Source organism: Brienomyrus brachyistius, chromosome 19 (assembly GCF_023856365.1).
Source record: "Brienomyrus brachyistius isolate T26 chromosome 19, BBRACH_0.4, whole genome shotgun sequence".
In the NCBI taxonomy this organism is placed as follows: domain Eukaryota; kingdom Metazoa; phylum Chordata; class Actinopteri; order Osteoglossiformes; family Mormyridae; genus Brienomyrus; species Brienomyrus brachyistius.
The window spans coordinates 14,010,671-14,034,125 of record NC_064551.1 but is presented as its reverse complement, the minus strand read 5'-3'; the positions used below and the strand labels follow the sequence as shown (position 1 = coordinate 14,034,125).

The 23,455-nt window shown below is 50.7% G+C and overlaps 1 protein-coding gene across 1 annotated transcript in view; it reads right to left on the bottom strand.

Moving 5' to 3' along the window:
* LOC125714592 (forkhead box protein N3-like) overlaps positions 1-22,455 on the bottom strand; it is a 58,756-nt gene extending 36,301 nt beyond the window's left edge. Inside the window, exons 1-2 of the mRNA XM_048985330.1 lie at positions 22,196-22,455; positions 4,279-4,826 (exon numbers count right to left, since the gene is read on the bottom strand). Coding sequence (XP_048841287.1) covers positions 4,279-4,812 — 534 coding nt within the window. The 5' untranslated portion in view covers positions 4,813-4,826; positions 22,196-22,455. The remainder of the gene's footprint in view (positions 1-4,278; positions 4,827-22,195) is intronic.
* Positions 22,456-23,455: the final 1,000 nt, after the last annotated feature.

Sequence of the window (23,455 nt, the reverse complement as noted above, 5' to 3'; positions counted from 1 at the left end):
AGCGAAAGCGAACAGTTCAGAAGACCAGCTGTTCATCTGTTTAGCTCTTCATCTAAAGCATGTCATGCAAAGCTGTTGACTTATGAAGATCTATCAATTAACTCAAGATCTCTTCATCATTATAAAACGAGTCCTCAACTGCCATATCTTCTTGACTTCTTCTTCATCAGTGGGGTGGGGGTGGTCTACACCGGGGCTCGAGACACGCACACTGACCAGCCGGGCAGAAAACAAGCCCTCTCTTCCCATTCATCTGAAAGGGCCAACTGATGAACCCCAGGGAGCAGTAGAGTGCCCTGAACAGCCCTGATATCACGGCGGCTGTAACGAGCAGTGGGCCCTTAATGGAGATATCGACACTCTTTATGACGCATTATCGCAGGGTCGATATCGCCCACTCCCGTCTGTTTATCAATAATGTAAGCGCCGCTTTGGTTAACGAAGCCGGCGCCGGCCGGACCATCCAGCCGCACGCTAACAGCCGAGTCGTTTGCACAGCCTCGCCAACACAAACGAGGCCACGTGGCGAGCATTCCCCCTACTGTCACCACCCACTGCGGGACGAAGGCGGGGTAGCCTTGGAGAAATTAATATTTACCCAAGAACAAGGCAGAAACCTCTACACATCATAGCAGGCGGATGCAAATATCAGATGGCACACCAAGAGCATGGATGAAGTGCGTCTCCAGTCTCTTAATCATGTAAAAAGTAATGTCTTACTCCCTCTGACTTATCTAATTAAAATAACTTGACAATTAAAAGTGCCTACAACAACTGATATGGGCCGACGTCTCCTAGAACTCTATCCAAGCATGATGGCGGCTGGCCGGTTACTATCAGACCACAGATTAATCTCTAGTTAGAACTGTGAACAAACCAAACAAGCATACGGGTCCCACTAGCTCTTTCCTTCAGATGGCTGCTTTGCCTGTCTTAATTGTTCTACACAATTAAGCCAGCAAATAATTGAGAATAACAACAAATACATAAAATCAAATGCATCACAGGTGCTTTTCAGACCAGATCACATTCGAACGTGAGACAGTGCCCAGTTTTAGTGCCTGCTACCCAAGGCAAGCCTCACCTTGAAAGTAAGGAGTTTGTGTCTATACACAGCGGTGTTCACGTTGTGTGTGTGTGTGGATTATATTTATATTACATTGTGGGGACCAAATGTCCCGCACAATGTAATAAAAACCAATAATTCTGACGTAGTGGGGACCACTTTTCCGGTCCTCACAAAGACCTGTGAATGCAAATGCCAAAAGTCTCGTATTTTATTTGGTTCCTTATAGTTAAGGTTAGGGTTGGGTGGGGGTTAAGGTTGTCATGTTGGGATTAGAGTTATCCCAAAGGAAATGAATGGAGAGACCCCACAAACCTGTGTGTGTGAGTGTGCGGGTTGCATAATCTCCCCATGTTCGCATGTCTTTCTTTTACAGTCTGAAGGTACTGTGAGGGTTTGTGTAAGTGTGTGCCCCTTGGTGGACTGGCATCATAAGCAGGGCAACCACTTCCTCGTGCCCCATGTTTTCTGGGATGAGCTCCAAGCTCGCCTTTGCAAGCTTGCATTTGGAGAAGCAGTCATGGAAAATGGATGGAGACCAGCAACGGGAAGCATCTCGCTAAAGGATTCATCTTCACGAGTCGACTGCATCTAGACGATTGGAAATTATGTGCAAAACTTTTCTCCAATACAGAAATGGCAAAAGAATGAGATTCTCTCCTTGATGCCACAAGCATTTGAAAAGGCAGTTTCATGATTCCTGACTGAAATTGAGCCAGAAACAAAGGAATGCAAACAATGTCACGTCGTCCCAAAACGGATCAAACAGAAGCTTATCTCCAATAAACACGTGATTTGCAGCACTTGCAAGAAATAAGTCAATACTACAGAAGTCACAACTAGCTTGAAAAAAATTCTTAAAATCCTCACCCTTGTTTACTGTAAGTATGCATCCTGGTCTCTTAGGAACAGCTGACTCAAGATGACTGTGCCCAAAATACTCAAGCAGAGGACTGGTACAAGCCAGCAATGAAGCCTATGACCTTTAGATCTGCATCTGGCTGGGTTTTATTTTGCTATCACCCTCATCATCTTAAATACAACACTGGGGAAAAAATGGGTCTTTCGTGTCTGCAGGAAGGAACAGGGTGACCTTATTACTGCCCTTGAGATTTTAAGGACAGCAGAACCAAGCAGTACGCAAACCAACCTCAACAAGCCAAACCTTAGAGCGCTCCATCATATACACTTTTGATAAATGTAGTGACAGGTATTTAGAAGGGCTTGACCTCTGACCTCACCCCATATTTAAAACGCCCACACCCTCCCCTTGTGTTTCACAATCATCAGCAAAATAACCGGTTGTCATGGAAGCATAGAGTCAACACTGGCCGTTCTCGCCTCTCTTTCCTAGTACACACTCACGCCTTCACGTGAGGGAGCCTCACGCCGGGCTGGGTTTGCTGAGGGTGGACTCCGCTTCAGTCAAAGAACCCACAGTTTTGAGTTTTTTACCCATCAATCACACAGGAAACGCCCTCCCCCAAAGCTTCCTGAGAATGTCTCCCCGAACGCTGAGATGGAGCATGCATACTTCCCCGCCTAAAGCAGTCCGGAGCGCTTCCCTCTGCCTGATCTCTCTCGGGCACCTCGATTCCACCTAGGAGAAAGCAGCCTGCCATCACGTAGCCCGAATGGCTGAACATCTCGCACGTCATTAGAGGGCACAGGCGAGCGTCACGGGATCGCTCAGCATTCACCATGATGCTCTTTGCCCGAGCACCCCTGTTAAATGCAATCGAGTCCAGCTGTCCAGACCTGTGTCCATGGGAGCGAGGTTCAGCAGGAGAGCTGGTGGGTCACATCGATCAGCTCGACGTGGCAGGGGTGGGCGGACAGGAATCCGGGACGGGGCCGCCCGTCGAGCCACCCAGACAGAGAGTCGCCCCGCCGACGGCGCAGAACCCCAGCGAGCACATCAGTTTTCCCCGTTGCTACAGCAACCGCTTGCTTTCCGTGTCAACTGCAGCTCAGTTACCATGGGGATGTGTATACAGAAAAAAATACTATGTGGAGCGGCTGGGGACCAGGTGGCAGTGAACCGTGAGAGTCACATTGAAGCCCACAGATAGAGGAACAGTGCACTGCGGCCATGAGCTGGAATAAGGAAACACACATACACACACACACACACACACACACACACACACAAACACACAAACACACACACACACACACACACACACACAGGTTTGTGGGGACTCTCCATTCATTTCTATGGGCATAACCCTAATCCCACCTTTAACCCCTCCCCAGCCGTAACCATAACCATGTAACCAAACACAATTCGAGGCTTCTGGCATTTTTAGTTTTTTGATTGCAGTCACAGATTCTTAGAAAATTGAGGTCCTTGTGGGGAGTAAAAAAATGTCCTGGTCCCCAAAGTGTAATAAATTAAAATTACAAAAATACACACAGTCACACGCACGCACACACAAACACGCGCGCACACACAGTCACACGCACGCACACACAAACACGCGCGCACACACAGGCATAATTCCCTCCCATCAAAGTGACCTGAGTAAACAGCAGAGAGGCTGGACTCCCGACGTTTCTTCAGACACCACCAAACTAAACCCTCCAGGCTGAAAATGAGGATTACAGTAAATATTTGAGTGCTGATTCCATAGCGATAAACAGAGAGCGTGCATGGCAACCCGCACTGCTGATTAAGTAATGAAGAACACACGCAGCCACAAGGTCATGGAAGGCTGGGGTGGGGGGGGTTGGGAACCGCGCTCAGTCCCAGCTTCACTGGGTATTGACACCCCTGACCCCAGTCTTGAACCCAGGCTAACTAATGTGAGCCACAACCCCCTCCAGTTTTAACCCAAAACGCACAGATAACATTATGCATAGACAACTGTCCAAGGGAGGGAGGGTACAGTGATCTGGGCCCCTGCACACTGTCCCCAACACACATGACGTTTGTTTCTCTTTTACTAATTTGCCATAATAACTACTTTATTTTTTCATATTTAACATTCATGTTTAACCTGCCCCTCTCTGACACCTGCCCTTTTCCCCCACATTCCCTGCTTTATCAAGTCTGTTTCCTGTTAAACGGATGCAGTATTGTTATTGACTTAAAATAAATCGTATGTAATTCTCGCTGTAACCTCTCTTAGGTATATTCTGCATGAAAGCTGACGCAGCATGTCTCTCGGTGTGGATTATGGACCTCCGGCCTGAAGGTGGCGCCACCCTACCTGGCTCCGGTCCTTGTCCACCTTCTTGAAGCACTTATTGAGGGACAGGTTGTGCCTGACCGAGTTCTTCCAGCCAGTGGGGGCACTGGCGAAGTATGGGAAGTGCTCCAGGATCCAGTTGTAGATGTCCTTGACAGGGAGTCGCTTGGCGGGTGCGTCCTCAATGGCCATGAAGATGAGGCAGCTGAAGGAGTAGGGCGGCTTGCCGTTGGGGTCGCGGCGCAGGTCGCCGGGTGCCTCAGGGGGCGCCGGCGAAGGGGGCGGGCGCCGGCCGGGCTCCTGCACGGGGCTGACGCTACGCAGTACTGCGTCGCCGCCGAAGCTGTTGAGCAGGTCGGCAGTTTCATGCAGCCAGTTCAGGTTGGTGAGCTCCTCATCCTCTGGCTTAAGGACAGGCGAGAGCGGCAACCCCAGTACGGCCGCCTCCTGCAGTGCCTCCCCCAGGGTGCTGGCGCGGCAGAACGGGCTCAGGCCACGGGCCACGCTGACGCCGGGGCCCTCTGCCTTCTTGCTGGGGGGCATGACGGGGCCCATTGGGGCCAAGATACCTGGGGAAGCAGAGAAAGAAGGTTCAGGGCGAGTGAGGGGAGCGAGCATCTTGTCCCCAGGTAGCAGATTCCCAGATAGTACAAATCCAGACCAAGATTGTGTTCCAACCAACCAGTTGAATACTCTGTAAATGTGACTTTTTATATACTCAAACAAAATCTTGGTCGGGATTTGTACTTTCTGGACCTGAACATTACACCTCTGCTGATGGTTCACATCTATCGAGGAATTAAACCCTAGGCCTTCCCTGGCTCAGTCCGATTCGAATACATCCCTGAGTTAAACGCCAGTGTTGCGTTAACAAATCTGCAGGCTCTCAAAACACCTTGGAGCAGAGAGAATGCAGAACACACCAGGCCGAGCACACAGCTGCCCATACGCAAACCGAGACACAGAAAGACACCTTTGTAACAGGCCAGTGGCGGCTGTGGAATGAGAGGAATGCAAGGAGGTGTGAACATCGTGGGTGATTATGATACATGGGTTTGACGCGCCCATCTCAGACGGAATACGCCAACGGCAGCGAAGCGGACCGTGAAACACGTACACAGTCACAAAGCGCGAACGCTACATTCGCAGCACATCAAATAAATGCATACATGCACACGCCATGCCATAAGCATGGCCACACACAATGCGGCACAGCCAACACTGCATTTAGCTGCATGCACATTTCTAAAAAACACACACATATACACACACAGCACTGGCTCACACTGAGCCTCAATCATTCTCAGCCAAACGTCCATCTGTCTTCTACCCACTGATCCAGTATAGAAAGGAGCCGAACCCAGGAGGGCAGAAACCCGGGATTAGATGCCAGTCCTTCGCAGGGCACTCCCACATTCACGCACTACGGGCGATTTAGAGAAACCTGCAGGGGAGAACGGGGAGAACGTGGAAACTCTCAGATTAAGGATTCGATCCTCTAACCCAGGAGAGTGAGGCTATGGCACTACCCACTAAGCCAACGCATCACCAGACTTCCTTGTACCTGTTCCAGTAGATGCTGTGGGCTTGGCGGGGTGCCAGTGCTGTTAGCCACCTGCACTGTTATGAGTGATCTGATGGGGGCACTGAGGGACCCCCTCCATGGCTCACATGGAGTCAGTGACCTGCACCGTTACAGCCTGACCTGGTGGGGGCACTGAGGGACCCCCTCCATGGCTCACATGGAGTCAGTGACCTGCACCGTTACAGCCTGACCTGGTGGGGGCGCTGAGGGAACCCTCAACTGCTCGCATGGTGTCAGTGACCTGCACCGTGACAGCCTGACCTGGTGGGGGCGCTGAAGGACCCCTGCATGGCTCACATGGTGTCAGTAACGCGTGTCATTATCTGCTGATGTGGCCTCGTTCTGATTGATTTATCTGCATCCGTCTCCGGCTGTAGGCAGCCTCAGCCGCTCCTCCCTGCGTATCTAATTAAGTGAACTGTCATGTTTATACTGTTTAATCCCCCGTTTAAAAAGCCCCTGTGATCCCACGCAGTCGGCAAGACTATTGGCCCGTAATATGGCAAGTAGCGCTGGTTTCTCCAAGGCCGCGTGCTGCCAGGTGCCCGTCCTCCAGGGCGGCCCGCTGGACCCGCAGCAGGACTTCAGAACGCGCCACATGTGTTTACGTCGAGGCGGCGAAAAACACGCTACAGATGGAAAGTGACTTGTAGATACACTGATGATCTTCATGGCTACCTTCACCAGATTACCCAACTGGTGGACACTAACATCCAACACGATAATAACGATCACAATAATAATAATAATAGATGTGAGAGTCACGTAAGCCTCAGGCGGACATCAGGGCAGATGAGGACATTAATTTGAAGGTACCTGCTTAGCTGCTTAAGCCCCATAAAGAATCCTTCTGTCGCACCCTCGAGTCCGATACACAATTACTCCGGTAAACTGTCCAAGTAAACAACCAGGACATTCAGACCGCTTCTCGAAAAAAAAGCACCTGATAACCAAAAATATATAAACCAGTGAAACAGACTGTCCAGAATTTGATAAATATGCCAATTTAGCAGAATAAGGATAAGGGCTATCGGAGCCCGTCCCTCGGCCAGTGTGAGGCACAGCTGCGGTCTGATTCGCAGGGAATAACGAGACTTTGATCCGTACAACGTCGCCCCAATAAACATTATGACCTCATCCATGCTCACCAAATGACATAAACACTGGAAATGTGACCGCTTGTGATTTAACAACCCATCAAATTAGTACCCGAGGTATCTGCGGGATAAGGTCCGTAAGGCGAGGTCTGCAAACATGGGGTCGTTCTATTACAGCAAGCGCTACCACCTCCGAGATATCACCGGCGTGATAAGAATGCAATCTCCCCCCCCCCCCCCGTTAATGGAATTTTAATTACAAACGTCAAAATGTTTACCCAATAATGTGGGCCACTAAAATGCAGGATGGCAGACGTAAACAGATCACTCCTGAAAGGGTGAAGAAGAGCAGTGTGTGAGCATCTAATCGCTGCGTGAGGTATCTAAGGTACTGCAGGAAGCTGCGATCGCCCGCTCAGAGCAGACGCAGACATGCTAATTATATTTCTATGCTCGCCGGCCCCTGAGCCCGTGAGCCGGAAAATTATATTACAGCTGACAGTAAAGTCATTTAATTGTGCTGTTGCTATGACAACAAACGGTTCTATTTGGGCCTTGCTGAACCGCTAGATGCATCCCAGAGGGATGCGTGCGCTCATCTCGAAACACGCTTACTTTCTCAGAGACCGGCGCCTGAAGGTCGACCTCCCCGAAGACCTGGCCGCTAAATTTGGGGCGACAGGGGCCCGCAGATGGCGTGGTCCCCTAACGTCTGACATTAAATGAGTCCCTTCGCCCGGAGGTGCGCTGAGGGCCTGGAAATTCGCTAAATCCGGAACGACGTTTAACTTGAAGAGGTATAGCTGCAATTCAGGATGGGCGGAAACTGACACAGCCTAAATAACACAGTTAGATAAAACAAAAAAACACTGAAGAAGAATAAAATAAATGTCAGATGTTCTTCTGCGCAAATGACTGGGCTAGGAGGCCACATGCTGGCTGCAATGGTTCCACCCAGAAATATTATTATTTTATTTATCTCTTTGATTATATATTGGTTTTGTCATGGTGTCCTGCCTCCGAGAAACATGCGGGGGGGAAATAAATACCTCGTCCTCCGCTTCTCCATCGCCGGTCATAGAAAACAGGACGAGTCACGCACACAAAAAGACCAATTCAATTCCTACACAAATGCCTTTAAAAGCCTCCGCCGGATTATTCCGCGGTGAGCCAATGGCGTGTGAGAGCGAGCGGGGGCCACTGGAGCGGGGCTCAGATTTACTTTCAGGCTCTCTTGTCTGACTGATCTCGACATTAACACAAGCGGCTGTGGTCAAAACCTCTTTTCAGACCCGTCAGAATGAGCAAGAAAGGCTTTGGAGTCCTACTCCTCCAGCTCGGCCCGGGAGACTCGCATTTGCATAAAGAGCTCCTTTGAACTTCCGAGGCACCGGCAAGATGCTTAAGCTCGCGTGCTCGACGGTTCCCCCGTCAGAAAGTCGAGGCAACAGCTGAAGTGAGGAGCAGTGTGCAGGAAGAGCATCTCCGTTCACATCCCGGGGCGGGACGGCGGGTGGATCCGCAGGCAGGCTGACTGCGGGGTCAAACTAATGCCACGGCAGAGGAAATGCCGAAACAAGGAGCCACGCTCGCCGGCTGAGGGGAAAAATAAATAAAGCAGAAAGCGTGGAGCTGCACTGCTCCCTCGGGGACGGACATGGGAGGTGGCCGGGAGGGAGGGGCAGAACAGCACGTGGGCTGTGCTGAATTTGAGGGGCAAGGTGGGACCAATGAATGAGAACGACCCCGGTCACATGACACACACCCATAATTCCTCAGGCTGTACTGCAGAAAGCAACAGGTCTCAGGCATCAGAGGTAGTTTTCCGGAAATGCTGAGCTCCCGCACGCTGGGGCAGGGTATAGCCTGCGGCGCAGCCCCCGTTCTACGCGCCCCCGCACTCCTCCTTCTCAAACACCTTTTTGCTATATCGATAAAAGCGAACCCCCAACACAGACCCGCCCCCCCCCCCTTCCCGTGGGGGAGTCCTTGACTGAAGGGCGGCCCTCTTGAGCAAACAAACAAGCCGTTTATCGGCAACGATAAGGCTGCTGTCGGCTACGCTGGCGTTAGTCGGGGTGAGCGTGGAAAGAGGCAGCCTGGCCAAGCTTGCTGGAGAGGCTGAGGCAGTCTGAGCAGCTGTTACGGAGGGCTGAAGATGGGCGCTTAATTCCTACAATGCACTGCACTTGCTGCACCGTATGGACATTCCCTAAGTTCACGCACAAGAATACGATGCAGAAACTCCCGTTTATGCAATCTGCGCGTGGGGTGAGGGGCGCGCGTGTCAGCCGTTTGTGGCTGGGTGACTGGCAGGCTCTCGCGGTCGGTAATGAACTGCCCTCCGAGGCAGTGACCCAGCTAAGCAGGCAGCCGGGCCAAAGTAAACTCCAGGGACAGCGTCACTAAGGGTACAGCACTCTCATTATCCCCGGGGTGCAAACCACCAGAGCTTTGGATTGGATTCTGTGGATGTTTGGGATGGGTCAAAGGTCAAATCCTGCCACAATGGAAGCTGGCGCAGTGCCCGTCGTGCTCCGTGCAAAGCGTTACGCCGTCCGAAGTGACCCCTGACTGTCCCCAACAGTCCGCTGTAACAAACACTCGTCACGTAACGGCGCAGAGCCACTAAAACGCGACGGAGGCTGTCAGTGTGCTGACGGCTCCCCTTACGTGCCGAAGGAATCATGAAAAATGTGGGAAACGCCAATTCATCGTTAAGAAACACAAACATAAAACATAAATTATTAACGATAAACACTCCTCGTTTAGGGTCAATAGATGAAGCCCCAAAACACCAGACCCGGCACGTTTATTTTAATTACTGAGACTGTATCACTGTCAGCTTATTCTTGCATCATAAAGAATGTTTGGAGCAGTGATTATAGCTCAGTTGCTTGGTTCCTACCACCGGCGTTTACATTTACGGGTGGGGGCTGTCCTCAGCTGCTGGATAACCTCCTTCACTCACCTGTAAATCTCCCTCGAGTCTGACACCCCCCGAGTCTCACATGAGTCTCACATGCTTTCACATCCCCGCTGGCCCTGAGCGGAGCAGGTTAGCGGAGAACAAACATTGGCTAAACCCATGTCGGCAGCTCAGGCAAGCCCCAACTCATCCTGCCACTGCCTTGCGTGCCCAGCTGAATTCCACGGCCCCCTTTCTCATGTCGGGGGGAGGGGATGAGCCTCGATAACCTGTCTGGCGAGCGCAACCCCTGGCGTGTCTCACTGGATGAAATCGTCCAGTCCCACATGGCATCCGCACTATAGAACAGCAGCCTCTGGCAACAGTAGGCAGGGATACTGGGGGCACATCAAAGCGGGGTGGGGGGTAGGGGGCGCCGCACTCAGCACAGAACTGCTGTAACAGTGAACAATGTATTAATATATCACTATTTACTGATGGTTAGTGTATGTTCACAAGTGGATCTATGTTTGTATATTGATAATTATGGCATTTAAGCATTTTTTTTATAAACGGAAAATACTATATGTCAAACACTAATGAAATAGTTCCTGCAGCCAAAGAAGACTACCTGTTTATATCTGTCCCAGCCATTTTTGCGTTTAATAAAGGTAAAATATTACAAAAAAAACTTAGAAACTATTTAACATCCATACATTTGCCAGCAAAGTTTAAAAACGTTAAATAATGAACCAAAAATCCTAGAGCACTGGTGAGTTGCAGTTCAGGTGCAAAACGTCCTGCAGAAATGAGCAGGAGTCACGTCCGTAAAAGTCAGGAAGACACAGGTACACCTGACAGGCACCGGGCTCACACAGTCGGCTGCTGTTATTCCTCCTTGGTAGCTTAACCGCTTCCATCTCTAACCCCCTGAATTGCAGGCCTAAATGGACGCTTTGTCTCTGCTTTGTGCGGTCAGGCTTCCAAACACACAGCCGTGTTTAAACTAGGAATTCCAGACTCGAGTTACGCATCGTCGGAAAGGAGACGGATTGTTCTTAAGGAGCGTCGGCAGCCGCAGCGGCTCAGGCCACAGATAAGAGCTGCATTCCGCAGCCATCCCGAAACATTTCACGGACTCGGCCCCACGAATCAAAGTCGACTGTTCTGCCCGATTTATTTCGCAGACATGCAACGGACTCACAAAACAATAATCAGAGCTGTTTTCCCAGCCACACTGCATACGTGAGCTTTTAAATGTCACTTTATTAAAGCGAGACTCTCCAGCGAGCTGTAATCGCGACGCTGCTCCTGTTTCTTGAGTTTTACAGCAGAGAGGCAGCCTTAATTACAGACTAACCACTAACACTGCTTGCTTTCTTACATTTTTATCGTGCATACGATGCCAGTAATGCACAGCTAATAAATGCTTTGTACCATGTGGGTCACTTTCATTAATTAATAGCAGAACCAAATTAAAGGGAGAGACACTGTTTTGGTGTAATCTAATTGGACCCCCTTCATCAAACTGTAATCCCACCCAAGCCCATAGTGGCCCCCACTATTAGGGTGAGGTTCAGGACCACTTAGCCCCACAGCAGGGTGGGTGCCATTCCATTATGTGTAGTACCTCAACACAGCCCTGGTTTTGGGGTGGGAGGAGGGGAGAAGCAAAGGCACCCCCTCTTAAGTTATTTTTTTTTTTCCATTGAAAAATTAGTTCTCGTCTCACAGACCCCCCTCAGCTAAAAAAAAAGTTAGCATTACTTAGCTTGCAGCCAAAGCTGAAAGTTAGACAGACCGCAGCTCTGCATTCATCAAGGTGAATCAATTCAGGCTGAACGCCTCAATCAGGCAGCTGGGACTTAAACACGAAAGGCTTTGGCCCATAAACTGAGATCTGATCCGATCCTCACAGACTGTGATGCCACACACATTGAGTCAGAATAATACAAACAAAACGCTGCCAGAGAGTATTAAAGGAATAAAGGGTTGGCCAGCTTTACGCTCCCTCCCTGTACGACACGCACGTTTTCAGCTTCATAGTGCACTCACACACAGAGGCCCAGAACGCCTGTTTTCAGGCCAAATGTTATACAACAAGAAACAAAGCTGAGCTCTGCATCACGCTATTATAACCTTATAATTATTATAAAATAATAATCAAAGGAAACACATCATGGTGGCACCATGGGTTCGAGTCCCAACCGCGGCTCCGTGTGTGGAGTTTGCATGTTCTTTTGTCGTTCGGTTTCCTCTGGGTATTTCGGTTGCTCCCCCCCCCCCGACTGTCGAAAAACATGCTGAGGTTCACTGCAGTTACCAAAATTGTCTGCAGTTGTGCATGTGTACATGAATGGTGTGGGAATGCATGCCCTGTGATGGGTTGGGACCCCATCCTGGGTTTTTCCCCGTCTTACGCCCATAGCCTCTGGGACAGGCTCTAGACCCCCCCCCCCACCCTAAAGAGGAGTAGGGGTTTCAGAAAGTGGATGGATGGATGGAAACATAACTCCAACAGTAGCCTTCCTTTTACAGTTTAAATACCGTTTAAAAGGAGACTGATGTGCTAGTTTTACCACTCGCTTCTGCTCTGCTGTATAGTGGAAATGACACCCCTGGAATAACATTCGCTGACTGGGATGTGAGCTGCTGCAACCCAGCAGACGGCTTCAGGAAAGACAGGAGGGGCCGCGACGGAAAACTCATTAAATGAATCGCAGGATGAGAGCAACAGAAGTTTGTTTTTCTGTCACCGAGGCTGGCAGCCAGCAGGCCGAGCAGGAGGACAGGGTCTGGCGGTGGCCCTGGCAACCGTGTCACCGCGAGCTGAGCTGCCTGGCGAACGCACGCACTGGTCACCTTGGAAACCGGGGGGTGGGTGGAGGGGGGGTTTAATGGCTAACGGAGTTAATTCCATCACCCGTGAACTTCACATCGAGGACACGGGGAGGGGAGCTCGAAACATCCATCTCGATCTCCGTTAGCGAGACGGAATCAGGAGCACTTCCCCTCCCGGCCGGCATTCACACCTCGGCCCTCTCTCCTCGCTCTCAGCACTCGCACATATGTGTGCCGTCCTTCCCGGCGCGGTAATGGATCACCGCGAGACGCCAGCCACCGTTACTCATCGGCGCGCGCCTCCGGACTCTCCCGCTGCGCCCACCGAGCGGGATCTGCTGCTGGGGTCCGCTCTCTCCCACCCGAAAAAAACGCCGCGCTCTGTGGGGGGAGCAGCCCTCCACGGGGACTCCCCAACCCTCAGAGCTGCACGCAAAAGCATAAAATCATGGCGCCAACGATGGGTCGCCAGTGACTTGGCGAGATAACTCCATTCGCGGGATTGGCCGATCGAGATACGGGGCTATGTACGCCAAAGCTGACCCCCCCCATAACCAAACCGCGCTCCTAATGTACATCAGCACTCATTCGGCCTCAGGAATTCTTCTCAGTGGTTCTATGCCTTGGATTATGATGCCTAACCTGAGATGATTCTTCGGTATACCTGTCAGTCTATGGATGTGAAACCGCATGTGGAGTGGGCTGCCTGGGCTATAGCGGATCGGTAACACGGAATCGTGGAAAGCTCAGCTTTCGGGCTTACTCTGCTTCCCATCTCCATATAACCTTCCCTCCTTGTCAAGGCGAGAGAAAGAGCATAAAGCCATCTAACAGGAAGTGAAAGAGGCAGGAGCATCTACCTGAGAGGCAGGTTAAAGGGATCTCTGGGCTCAAGGGAGTTTTACTCACACAAAAAATGTTCTGAGGGCAGAACGAAAAATGATTGGTTCAGAGAGATAACCAATCAGATTGTAGGGGAGGTGGGTCCAAACAACTAGAGAAGGCAGAACCAAGACATCTGATTGGTTGGTCCTGCCTACTCTCATTGCTTGGACCCACCTCCTCCCAACTCCCACTAGCCTTTTCTAGCGGTAGCCTCTGCCATGGAGGAAGGGGGGTCCAGATCTCTCGGGCTGATGTGTGGTGCTGATGACTACCCCCTCCCTCCCAGCCCTCATACGTTTAAATCTCCATGCAGTAAAGCCACATTTACACCCTAGATGCCTGATACCCAAGAGGGCCCAGAAAGCTGTCCCTACAGCCCCCCCCCCCAAAAAAAAAACAATAAAACACACCCAGAGATGATCTACCGAGGGAACATCACAGAACCAACAGGGACCACAAATCTGATTTGGTGGACGACATGGCAGGAGACGCTGAGGTGGATGGGAAGGAACCTAGAGGGTATGGGGAAGGTCTCCTGGAAAGAAGGGGGGCTAATGTGGCCAGGAAGGGCCACCAAAGGGCGGAGATGTCCATGTGAAAATTCTCCAGGACATGAGACCTTGCAGGGACCGCCGTCTCACTTTCGTATGCTCACAGCCACCAATCGAGTGTTGCGTCTTAGCCGCTAGGAAAGGAGGGGCGCGGGGGGGGGGGGGGGGGGGGGAATGACGCACATGAATGAGGAAGCCACAATTAATTCAGCAAATCCGCAGCTTTGAGACGTGTACAGGCATGACATTTGCTGGGCTTCCAGTTCTGCAGAGAAAAGAGCAACGCGTCCCGATTAAACCTTCTCGCAGCCATGTGGGGGCGCCGCCAATGTGCAGATGACTCCATTAACGGCCGCTTTCTTCTTTAAATGGTGTTTTCTTTCGAGCAAATCAAGCCATTCCTAATCTCTGTTAAGAGGATGGGAAGCGTGCGCGTCTGCACCGACAACATGATTACACCGCACAATAAAAGATGGCAGCTGGCAGACTATGAGAAATCGAGCGTTGTGTTTAACTAACCGACGTGCACAAACATGGTAATCTCAACAGCTACTGACAGGCAGAAAGCAAATAAATGCACATGTATCACATTTTGAAATGAATTTAATTAGCCGGCATGTTTATATAACGTGCGTGTGCATACACTACACACTCACTGAGTAATTCAATTTATTTAAAAATCCTAGCATAATACACTTTATATGGCTGGTGCCAAGTATAATACACACACACACACAAATAAATATATATATATATGGTTTGTGACTAGTATTCTATATAAATATATGTACAGTATATCAATGTATAAATATAATGTACTGGTATTTATATACACCAGTGGATGCACTCCCACATGATCACACACCCGGCTCGAATAACAAGACACACACAGCTCCCTGCAGCAGCGAATGAGGAAAGTTTAACTAATTTAAAGCAGGAACTTATTTAAAGGCTAATCCTGAGGAGTTTGGATAGCACCTGTCCCCCCGATACACAGGTTGCCCAGGAGTGACGCGGTGTCCCGGCATTTCATGCCTTGCTGTCGTACTGCACTGTGCTCAGGCCGTCCACCCAGGCTCCGGCTTTCTGCTGACACACGCGTCACATTCTCTCTGGACCCTCATTGCCAAGACCCGGGTGGGCGGAGCCAAGTCGAGGTCACAGAGACATTCGATTGGCTGAGGGCGAGAGAATAAGTCCCAGCGATAAAGCCGCTCCTCTCTGTATGCAGAGCTGAAATCTCCTCGCGGCGAACATGCACGCTGCTGGAAACGAGTGCGACTCCATGTGGGCTGGCCGCCGTTAAGCCGTGTTCTGGCACGTGGAGAGTAAGAAACTGTCCACCGCGAGGGCACAGGGAGCCCAGGAGCGTCGGCTTGGACAGGACGGGCAGGGATCCCGCCACTTGGGGGCGTCGGCTTGCTTGTGGGTCCGTCTGCTCGCTGGACCCCATGGAGCCGCAGCGGTAGTCTCCCCTTCCTCTATCGCCCTGCAAGCTGAGCCACTTATCTCCACAAAACAGTTATGCGGTGCACTGTCACAGGCCCAAAGTTTGTGCTTGTTGATGATGCCATAGCAACAAATGGTGGGGGGGGGGAGGCAGGGGGCGGGGCTGAGATGGAAGGGGCCGGTTAGACTCGAGAGGCGTGTCGGTTGGCACGATGCCCCGTCCTGCTTCCTTCTCACGGAAAGTTCAGCTCGGAGAGGAGCCAGGTTCAAGAGTTTAAGTAAAGAAATGCCACGGACGTGCCCCTAATGTCGCGAGGCAGCGTAGCCGATTCTGAGCAAACAGCCCGTGAGTTCCTCATAAATAAAGGCTGGACTGGCTGCCTGTTTGGGGGCTCTGTGTTATGGAGACAGGATGGAGAGCTGAGTGATGGGGGTAGGGATCAAACGCACTTTGGGTTTACTTCATTAACTCCTCAAGTGAATGTTTGTACATCATGCATTATTCAGAGGAGGAAAGTTCAGGTTCAAAAAGCACAAATCCAGACCAAGATTTTGTTTCAACCAACCAGTTAAGTATATAGAGCACAGTTGAAACAAAAACTTGATCAGGATTTGTACGTTCTTGACCTGAACTTTCCACCCCTGCCATTATTATAGCAGTGTGTTAGTGGTAACCCAAGTTTCCTGTTAGTCAGTCTACTGTCAGATCAGTGCAATTCCACATCCGCCCAACCTGGTTTTATGCTAAATTTGTGCTAAGCATTCCAGCACCACACAGCTCTGACCCAAAGCTTGCATCTGCCAAACCATTTTCCCCAGTTCCTCCTAAAACCCAAAGCTCATGGAGAAAATCGGGCTGAGTGATAAATAGAGACCCGTAGGTGCCCCTGCAGGCTGAGGCAGGAGGGAGTCATTGCATCCGTTCCCATAAACAGGAAAGAGGTTCTGGTGTTCCCTCTGAGAACCTGTGTAAACCCGGACTATGGAACAGTCCTGTTTGGCTGCTTATCACGGAGAGACTCTGAAATAGCATTTTTAAACAAATTTCTCTGCAAAGCATTGAAGTTTTGCCAAAAGTAGAGCCTGAATACCAACGTCAATGCTGTGCAGCTAGCCTGAGATGACCGCGCTCGTGTTCTGTCAACCATGACAATTCTTGTCTTATTAATTAGGCGAAGATTACTCTGCTAATCTAAGACCACTGGACTAATTTTAAAGCAAATGTTATTCAGCATGCAGAGAAGAATCAGGAAGAGGAGAGATACAACAAGAGAGATAAGACAGCAACTAGACTGTGCAGGGTGGCTTCCCTGCCACGCATGGGCGGGGCCAAGAGGCTGATGGGCGGGGCTTGGAGGCTGAATGGCAGGAGCTCACACAATCGGCGCCCCCCCCCCCCCCCCCGTTTTACAAGTTTGCACAAGCCTCCGTATGGAATGCTATCGCAATATCAAGCTGACGAGCCCAAGTCGAAAGGGTGCGTTAAAGCATCCCTAACCCTCCTATCAGCTCGAGGATCGCCGCCTTCCGTGTGAATGGCCACTCCCACTAATTACCACTTCAGCTGAAGAGGGACTGGATGAAGGGTAAGGGAACAGGACAGACTCAAAATATTCCTCCAGAGCATAGATCCAGCTTCTGGCATCAGCCATGACCCAGTGAAAATCAGGACTGACAAAATAATTGCCTACTTGCACAACACCAGAAGTACTGCTGCTATTCTAGGATACTCCGATCCGGTGGGCCCAGAACTCTAATACTCCCTGAACATCTTGGGGCAACTGGTTCTCTGTTATCAGTACCTTTCTAACAATCCCTGCGCCTCCCCCTTCTCTGAATGGCTGATTTGTGGTACCAGCCAGACGGTTTTTTCCCAGGGTCGTCTCATGGTCAGTTGGTCTGGGCATTACACTGATTGGAGCTTGGGCAGGGAAAATGTATCTCCCATCACAGATATACCGTGAAAGGCGACCCGGAATGTTTCACTCTGTGAGGAAGCTCCTCCCCTTCAGCCAGTAAGCAGCAGGCTCGCAAAAAATAAAGACCGCAGAGATTTATGGATGGCAGGTCAGAACCACGCCATTGAACAGCCAATACAGATACGAACGGCATGGCATCTGAAATAAGCCTGGTTGTGCCACTTCTTAAGGTAACAGGTTTTACGCCGGAAGGGGAACAGGTGCGCAAGACCTGCCCGAGAGCCACACGGTCGTCTGTGGCGGGGCCGTGTCGATGGGGGCGGCGGTGGGCCGCGCCAACAGATGGAAGTGCTACCGGCGACGGTCCCATTCTCCGGGAAAATGTGCCATTAACTGGTGCATTCACCAGACCACCAGAGAGAACACTGCCGCGGGGACCCCTTCCTGGAAGCTGGGACACTCCTTCACAGAGCAGGGGAGGCCGAAGGGGAAGTGGATAGGGGGATAGTCCCTCTTCATCTATCGAAACAAAAAAACTACCTCTCACTAAACATGCTGGCTGTGTGCAGAAGAGGGTGGCCGTTTTGTTGACGGGGACAAAACCTTCTCACGCTCATTCGACTTCTTTTCCCTGCTCACCAGGCCATGGACCAAACCCCTCCCACCCCTCCAGGGGAATAAAAACATTAAAAACTTTTCTTTTCACTGCTATGGTCCTGCTATGGAGTGTTTTTACAGTACCGCTCCCTCAGAAAAGAAAATTTTGGACATCCTGCAAACAAAACAATTTCTAACCTTTTAATTAAACAGTTAAAGAAAACTGCAATCCTGCTCTCTCCTGTGTAATCAATAGCTGTGTTGAACATTGCTTTGCACAGGTAGCGGTGCTACGAGACCGTTTTCCTACCCTCTCACTGATTCGCAGGGGATGAAGGACACAAAAGCATTCAGAGGACACAAACGCACTCTTAATTTTATCGACCTAGAAACTGCTTCTTATACCTCCCATTTGCAGATGTGCACACACCGTAGCAAAGCACACAGCCAGCGATGCAAAACACTCAAAGCTAAAATGTTAACGCTAACAGAAACTAAAGCTAAAATGTTAACGCTAACAGAAAAGTAGCCCAGAAAAAAAAAAGGAAGGTGTTCTTACCAGGGCCATTAATCATCCGGCGACCCTATAAATACCACCGGAGCTATTCGTCTCCTGAATGTGGTGACATTTTGTAGCTGTTTAGCAGAATAAAGGAGGCAAATATTTAGACAACTAAACCTATTTTATGGGCATAATGTTGGCAGCGTAGAAGTGTGCCAAAGATTCACAGTGTTAAGACGCACAGCAGGTCCGAGGAGATCTCGGAGGGCCGGACAGATCCTTGTTCCGCTCACGTTGTGCGCGCGCCAGATGTCAACCAGACTAAAGGTTCCCCAAGAAGAACCGAAGGGAGGAGGTCACATGGGAATATCACATCCACACAAGTTGCTTCTGCCCAGCAGAGCCAGAGCGAGCATGACGCACTTCCTGCCGCAGATAATCGAACAATCCCGGTCAACAGGAAATCCCTTTTAGCAAGAGACCATCCCCCCTGCAGTCACAGGCAATCTGCCCCCTGCCACACTGCAGACGCGCCTCCCCGGTCCCGTCACAATGGACCACGTTTACGTTGAGATGAGAACGGCTACACGAGCGTGAAGGACAGCCGCAGGCTCAGACGCGCGACGCCCACGGACTCGTCGAAAATAGCCGAGGCTTCAGATTTAGACACAAACACCTGCACAGTAATAAATGCCAGCCGCAGGGCCCATGCTGGACACACACGCAATCCCCGACACCTGCACGCCGACTAACGCAAACACCCACACCAGTGTGCGGAACAGCCAACGCCCCCCAGACGCTGCGGTAGGGCTACAAAGCTTCTGTTCGTAAGTTTCAAAAATGGCCAAGGGCCAGATTTGGGCCCAGGTAGCAGGTAACTCGCTATGGGCAAAGAGGCAGGAACCAGGGAGCTCATTGGCTGACAAGAGGGTGCGCAAATATCATGCGACTCCCCATCCCGGAAAATCAATTAGCCTCCAGCGGCGCTGCCCGTGACATCAGCGCCCAGAAATAGACACGACGCTGGCTGGCGCATTACAGCTGCTGGCTCAGGACGGAGCCTCACTCCAGGTGTTCATATCCAACTCACAAAAGCTGAAGGGGGGGGTAGGGGGAGGTTATTTCCACGAATCACCTACTGCTACAGCTACCCACCGTGACAGCCTGCGGCAAGGGCGGAAAGCACCAGCCAAACATTATTCGCTCTCTTAAAAAGTGGGCGTTCCTATGTTAACCATGCCCCGAAACCACAAGAACCACACTGAATGGGATAACTGAGCTGTGGAGCGAGCGAGCAAGCGACCCTGCAGGATGACGGCCTTCCTGGGAGGACTGCACACCTTCCAGCCTCCCCCTTCACTGCCGACTCGCTGACCTGACATGACCCGACCTTCTTCCACTGACCTGTTCTAAAATCTGAACCTGATCCGCAATGAGAGTCTGGACCAGGATCGCGCACTGCACACACATCACTGGAGAGAGGGATCTTCACGCGCCTGAAAGGAAGCCAAATCGGCGGCCCCGTTTCTGTAGGTGTGGCAGACTGTCACCACATGAGGGCGCCCTTTCGGGTAGCGCACTGCAGGGGAAAAGGCTCGGGCGAAATCCACCAGCAGGACAGACACTAAGTCACCCTGAGCTGTACCGAGAAGACCAAATGTCCAGTAAGACGAGGGTATAAACTGACTGCAGGACACTGACGTTCTCGAGCAGAAAACGCATTTCTCATGGATAACTGGTAGAGCGTCTTCACACAGTCACATTTCACGTAACATTATTTTACACATTTACCTGCAAGATTAGTTCATTAGTTCACAGTCATCCCAAAACTATCTTGCTTTTGAATATTTTCAATCACACCCCAGCACTAATACTGTATAAAGTATCAGGATAGAGCCAAACTCCACCTTAATCATTCCTATCTGCACATGAATATCATACATAGATTTGTACATTGAAAACGTCGACTCAGGACACTTATTCTGTTATTCGTAGGTTTGTAGTTAAACAGTCTGTAAGGGCATGACTGACAGGGACAGTCACTATGCTACCGGCAGGGGACAGAGTTCTGTCCGTCAGAATCATGCGGACACCAAACTGCACACCTTCTTAGTATAAGAACAGCAGAATAGCGGGATTTGGACAAAAGAAAACCGCTGTGCTTAGCCTGTGCCAGGAGAATTAAGCACCAGTAAAAAAAAAGTGGAATATTAAGATGATTTACAAAAATTCTTTCATGATCAAACTGCAGTGATACTACCTTCCAAACAGCGACATTGCCCGTGTTGGGGGGTACACAAAGTGTCGGGGGGCAGACAGGAAGGTGCAGGAGAAAGGTCCGCCGGTGTCATGATTACGGTAGAGCCCACCCCATCACAGAATACATTAGCGTCCCTCTATCTCCATAACGTGCTGGAAAAAGACAGAAAGATGCTCAAACTCACATAAACATGCCTGCCAGACCTGAGCTCCCCCCACCGCGTCTGCGCTGGGGGGGGGGGGGGGGGGTTGTGGCGACGGACATTGTGAATGGACGTGCCTCCACAAGTGCCGTGTGTATTTCAGAGGCGAGCCCGCCGCCCGCTGCCACTCTCCTCAGATGAAATGAAAATTCCTCAATGAACACCGCTTTTGTCTCCCCACAATGGGAACACTTCAAGTCTGACAGCGCTCCCAGAGGAACTGGGGGGGGGGGGGGGGGGTGGAGGGGGGGGTGACGCGGGTCCTCTCTCACTGTGAATTACATGTGTGTACACCAATCACAATAACAATTAACAACTGAAATTCCCAAGTATGCCCTGCGTGGGTGTGTCCAGTCCATACATATATATACATACATACAGTCATATAGACTCAGTGAATATACACTATATTTAGCCAGTTCAGAACGGGGTCCAGGAAGTGGAATTAAAGACACAGACTCGCTCCCTCTCCGGAGTAAACATACTCACACGGGCACAGAAAGCTTGAGACGAAAATATGTTCCCTCTGCATTCCCAATCAAATGATATAAGCAAAGTGACTTGCTTTGCAGCGCCGCTGCGCCTCCGGAAAGGCGGACTGGGAGCGGGGCTCTCCCTCGGCTGCAGTGCATCTGAACACATCTGCTTTATGGACTGTTTATGGACTGCTGTCCATTAGCGCGCCGTACTCTCAGCGGCCACCCCGCGTCCGGAGCGTCCCCTTCACGGGAGGGAAGTTATTTCACCCCGAAACGCCGCATCGAGCGCAATCGCACTTCTCACAGTCCTATAGCACTTAGAGAAGCGAGCCGACGCGGTGTCACTTGGTGGAGAAAATTTCTACACCCCCTCCGCTCCCACCCAGCCCGACCAAAGCAGAAAAAAGTTCATTCCTGAAAAGGCTTAATGTCCGCACCGACAGTGCCTGGACCATCCGCACGAACCTCCCCCAGACTGCCTGCCTTTCTCCTCCCGGGACTTGCGCTCCCCTCCCTGAGCCCAATGAACTCTATTTATTTCAGTCTCATCGTACGATGTTGCACATGCCTGCACTGCAATGCACTTGGTGGGTGGGTGGGTGTGGAAGGGAATCCGCCAGGCTGCGGAGCGCCAGGACGGGTAAGGAGCGGTGGCAAAGTCACCTTTTAATCCCGGTCGTCTCCGGTGGGGCCCCTCCACATGGGCGTCTGCTCCGGACGGGGCTCCTTAAATCCCAAAGGCTGGTCCCTCCATTTGGGCTGTGGTTTGGGTTTTCTGGCAGTGGCCGGGCGCAGCTGCAGCGGCTCCCTCTCTCTCTCTCTTTCGCACTCTCTCTCTCCTTCTCTCTATACCTCTCCTCCACTCCTCTCCTTTCCTCTCCTGTACTCTCTCCTTCTCTGAGCTCCGGAGCGCAGCTCTGAGCTGAGGCAGTCGGACGGGCAGCGCGGGCTCCTCCCAGGTCCTAGCGCCCCCCGAATGCCACGCGTTACTCTGGTTTACCTCTCAGCCACACCGTGTTTTTGCGATTGAGAGATTGAGAGTTTCCATGACAAAACATGCTTTAGTGGGGCGGGGGAGGTTAGGAAACGGCAAGATGGGGTTTCTTCTCGGAACCACCCGTGTAAAGCGCTTTCAATGTTATGGCCAGTCACTTTAAAAGGAGCGACGTCAAATTCCACAAGACTGCAAAAGAAGGCTGTTTTCAAGCCCCACAACACAGCCCACCTTGCCCCAGACAATGCAGGAAAACTACAGGTTTCAATAAAAAAACGACTCTCAGAAAAGTGTTAAAGCAATGGGTAACACCTTACTTAAGGGGGCACAAATAATATTCAGTAATACACTGCTCATGTATTAATTAACCAGAAACGTAGTGTTATGTACTGATCCCACGTTCGTTCTTCATTAAATCAATTATAATGGTTCATGTATTCCATGCAGTTATTGTATTTGTTCATGATTTTTGTGAACCTGTAAGTAAAGTTTTACCATTGACTTAAAATAAAGGGCACCCCAAACCCATGTGAGTAGCCCAGTCAAGAATAGATTTGAAAGGACGGCGTCTGTGTAGGTATGTGTGTAGGCTTTACTTAAGGACTTAAATCCCACTGGGAGTTGTGCAATTATGACAAAGTGATTTCCGGATCTAACATCGACACGTCGCTTGAGTCATCAAGGGTTTATTCCAGACAAACATAACCGTTACCTAATTTAAACTACTCAGAAAAGCGATAAAGTCCATTGTGGAACGGAAGCAATCAATCTGTCACAAACAGCATGGCCCGTATGTTGTCAGCTGATGTTCTGATGCTGTGAAAACAGGATGGATTTATGAAGCTCCACCGAATAAGGCTCACTGGGTCAGGGAACTTCGAACGATGCCAGAAGACAAGAATGAAAGCTCCATTACATTCTCTGTGAAA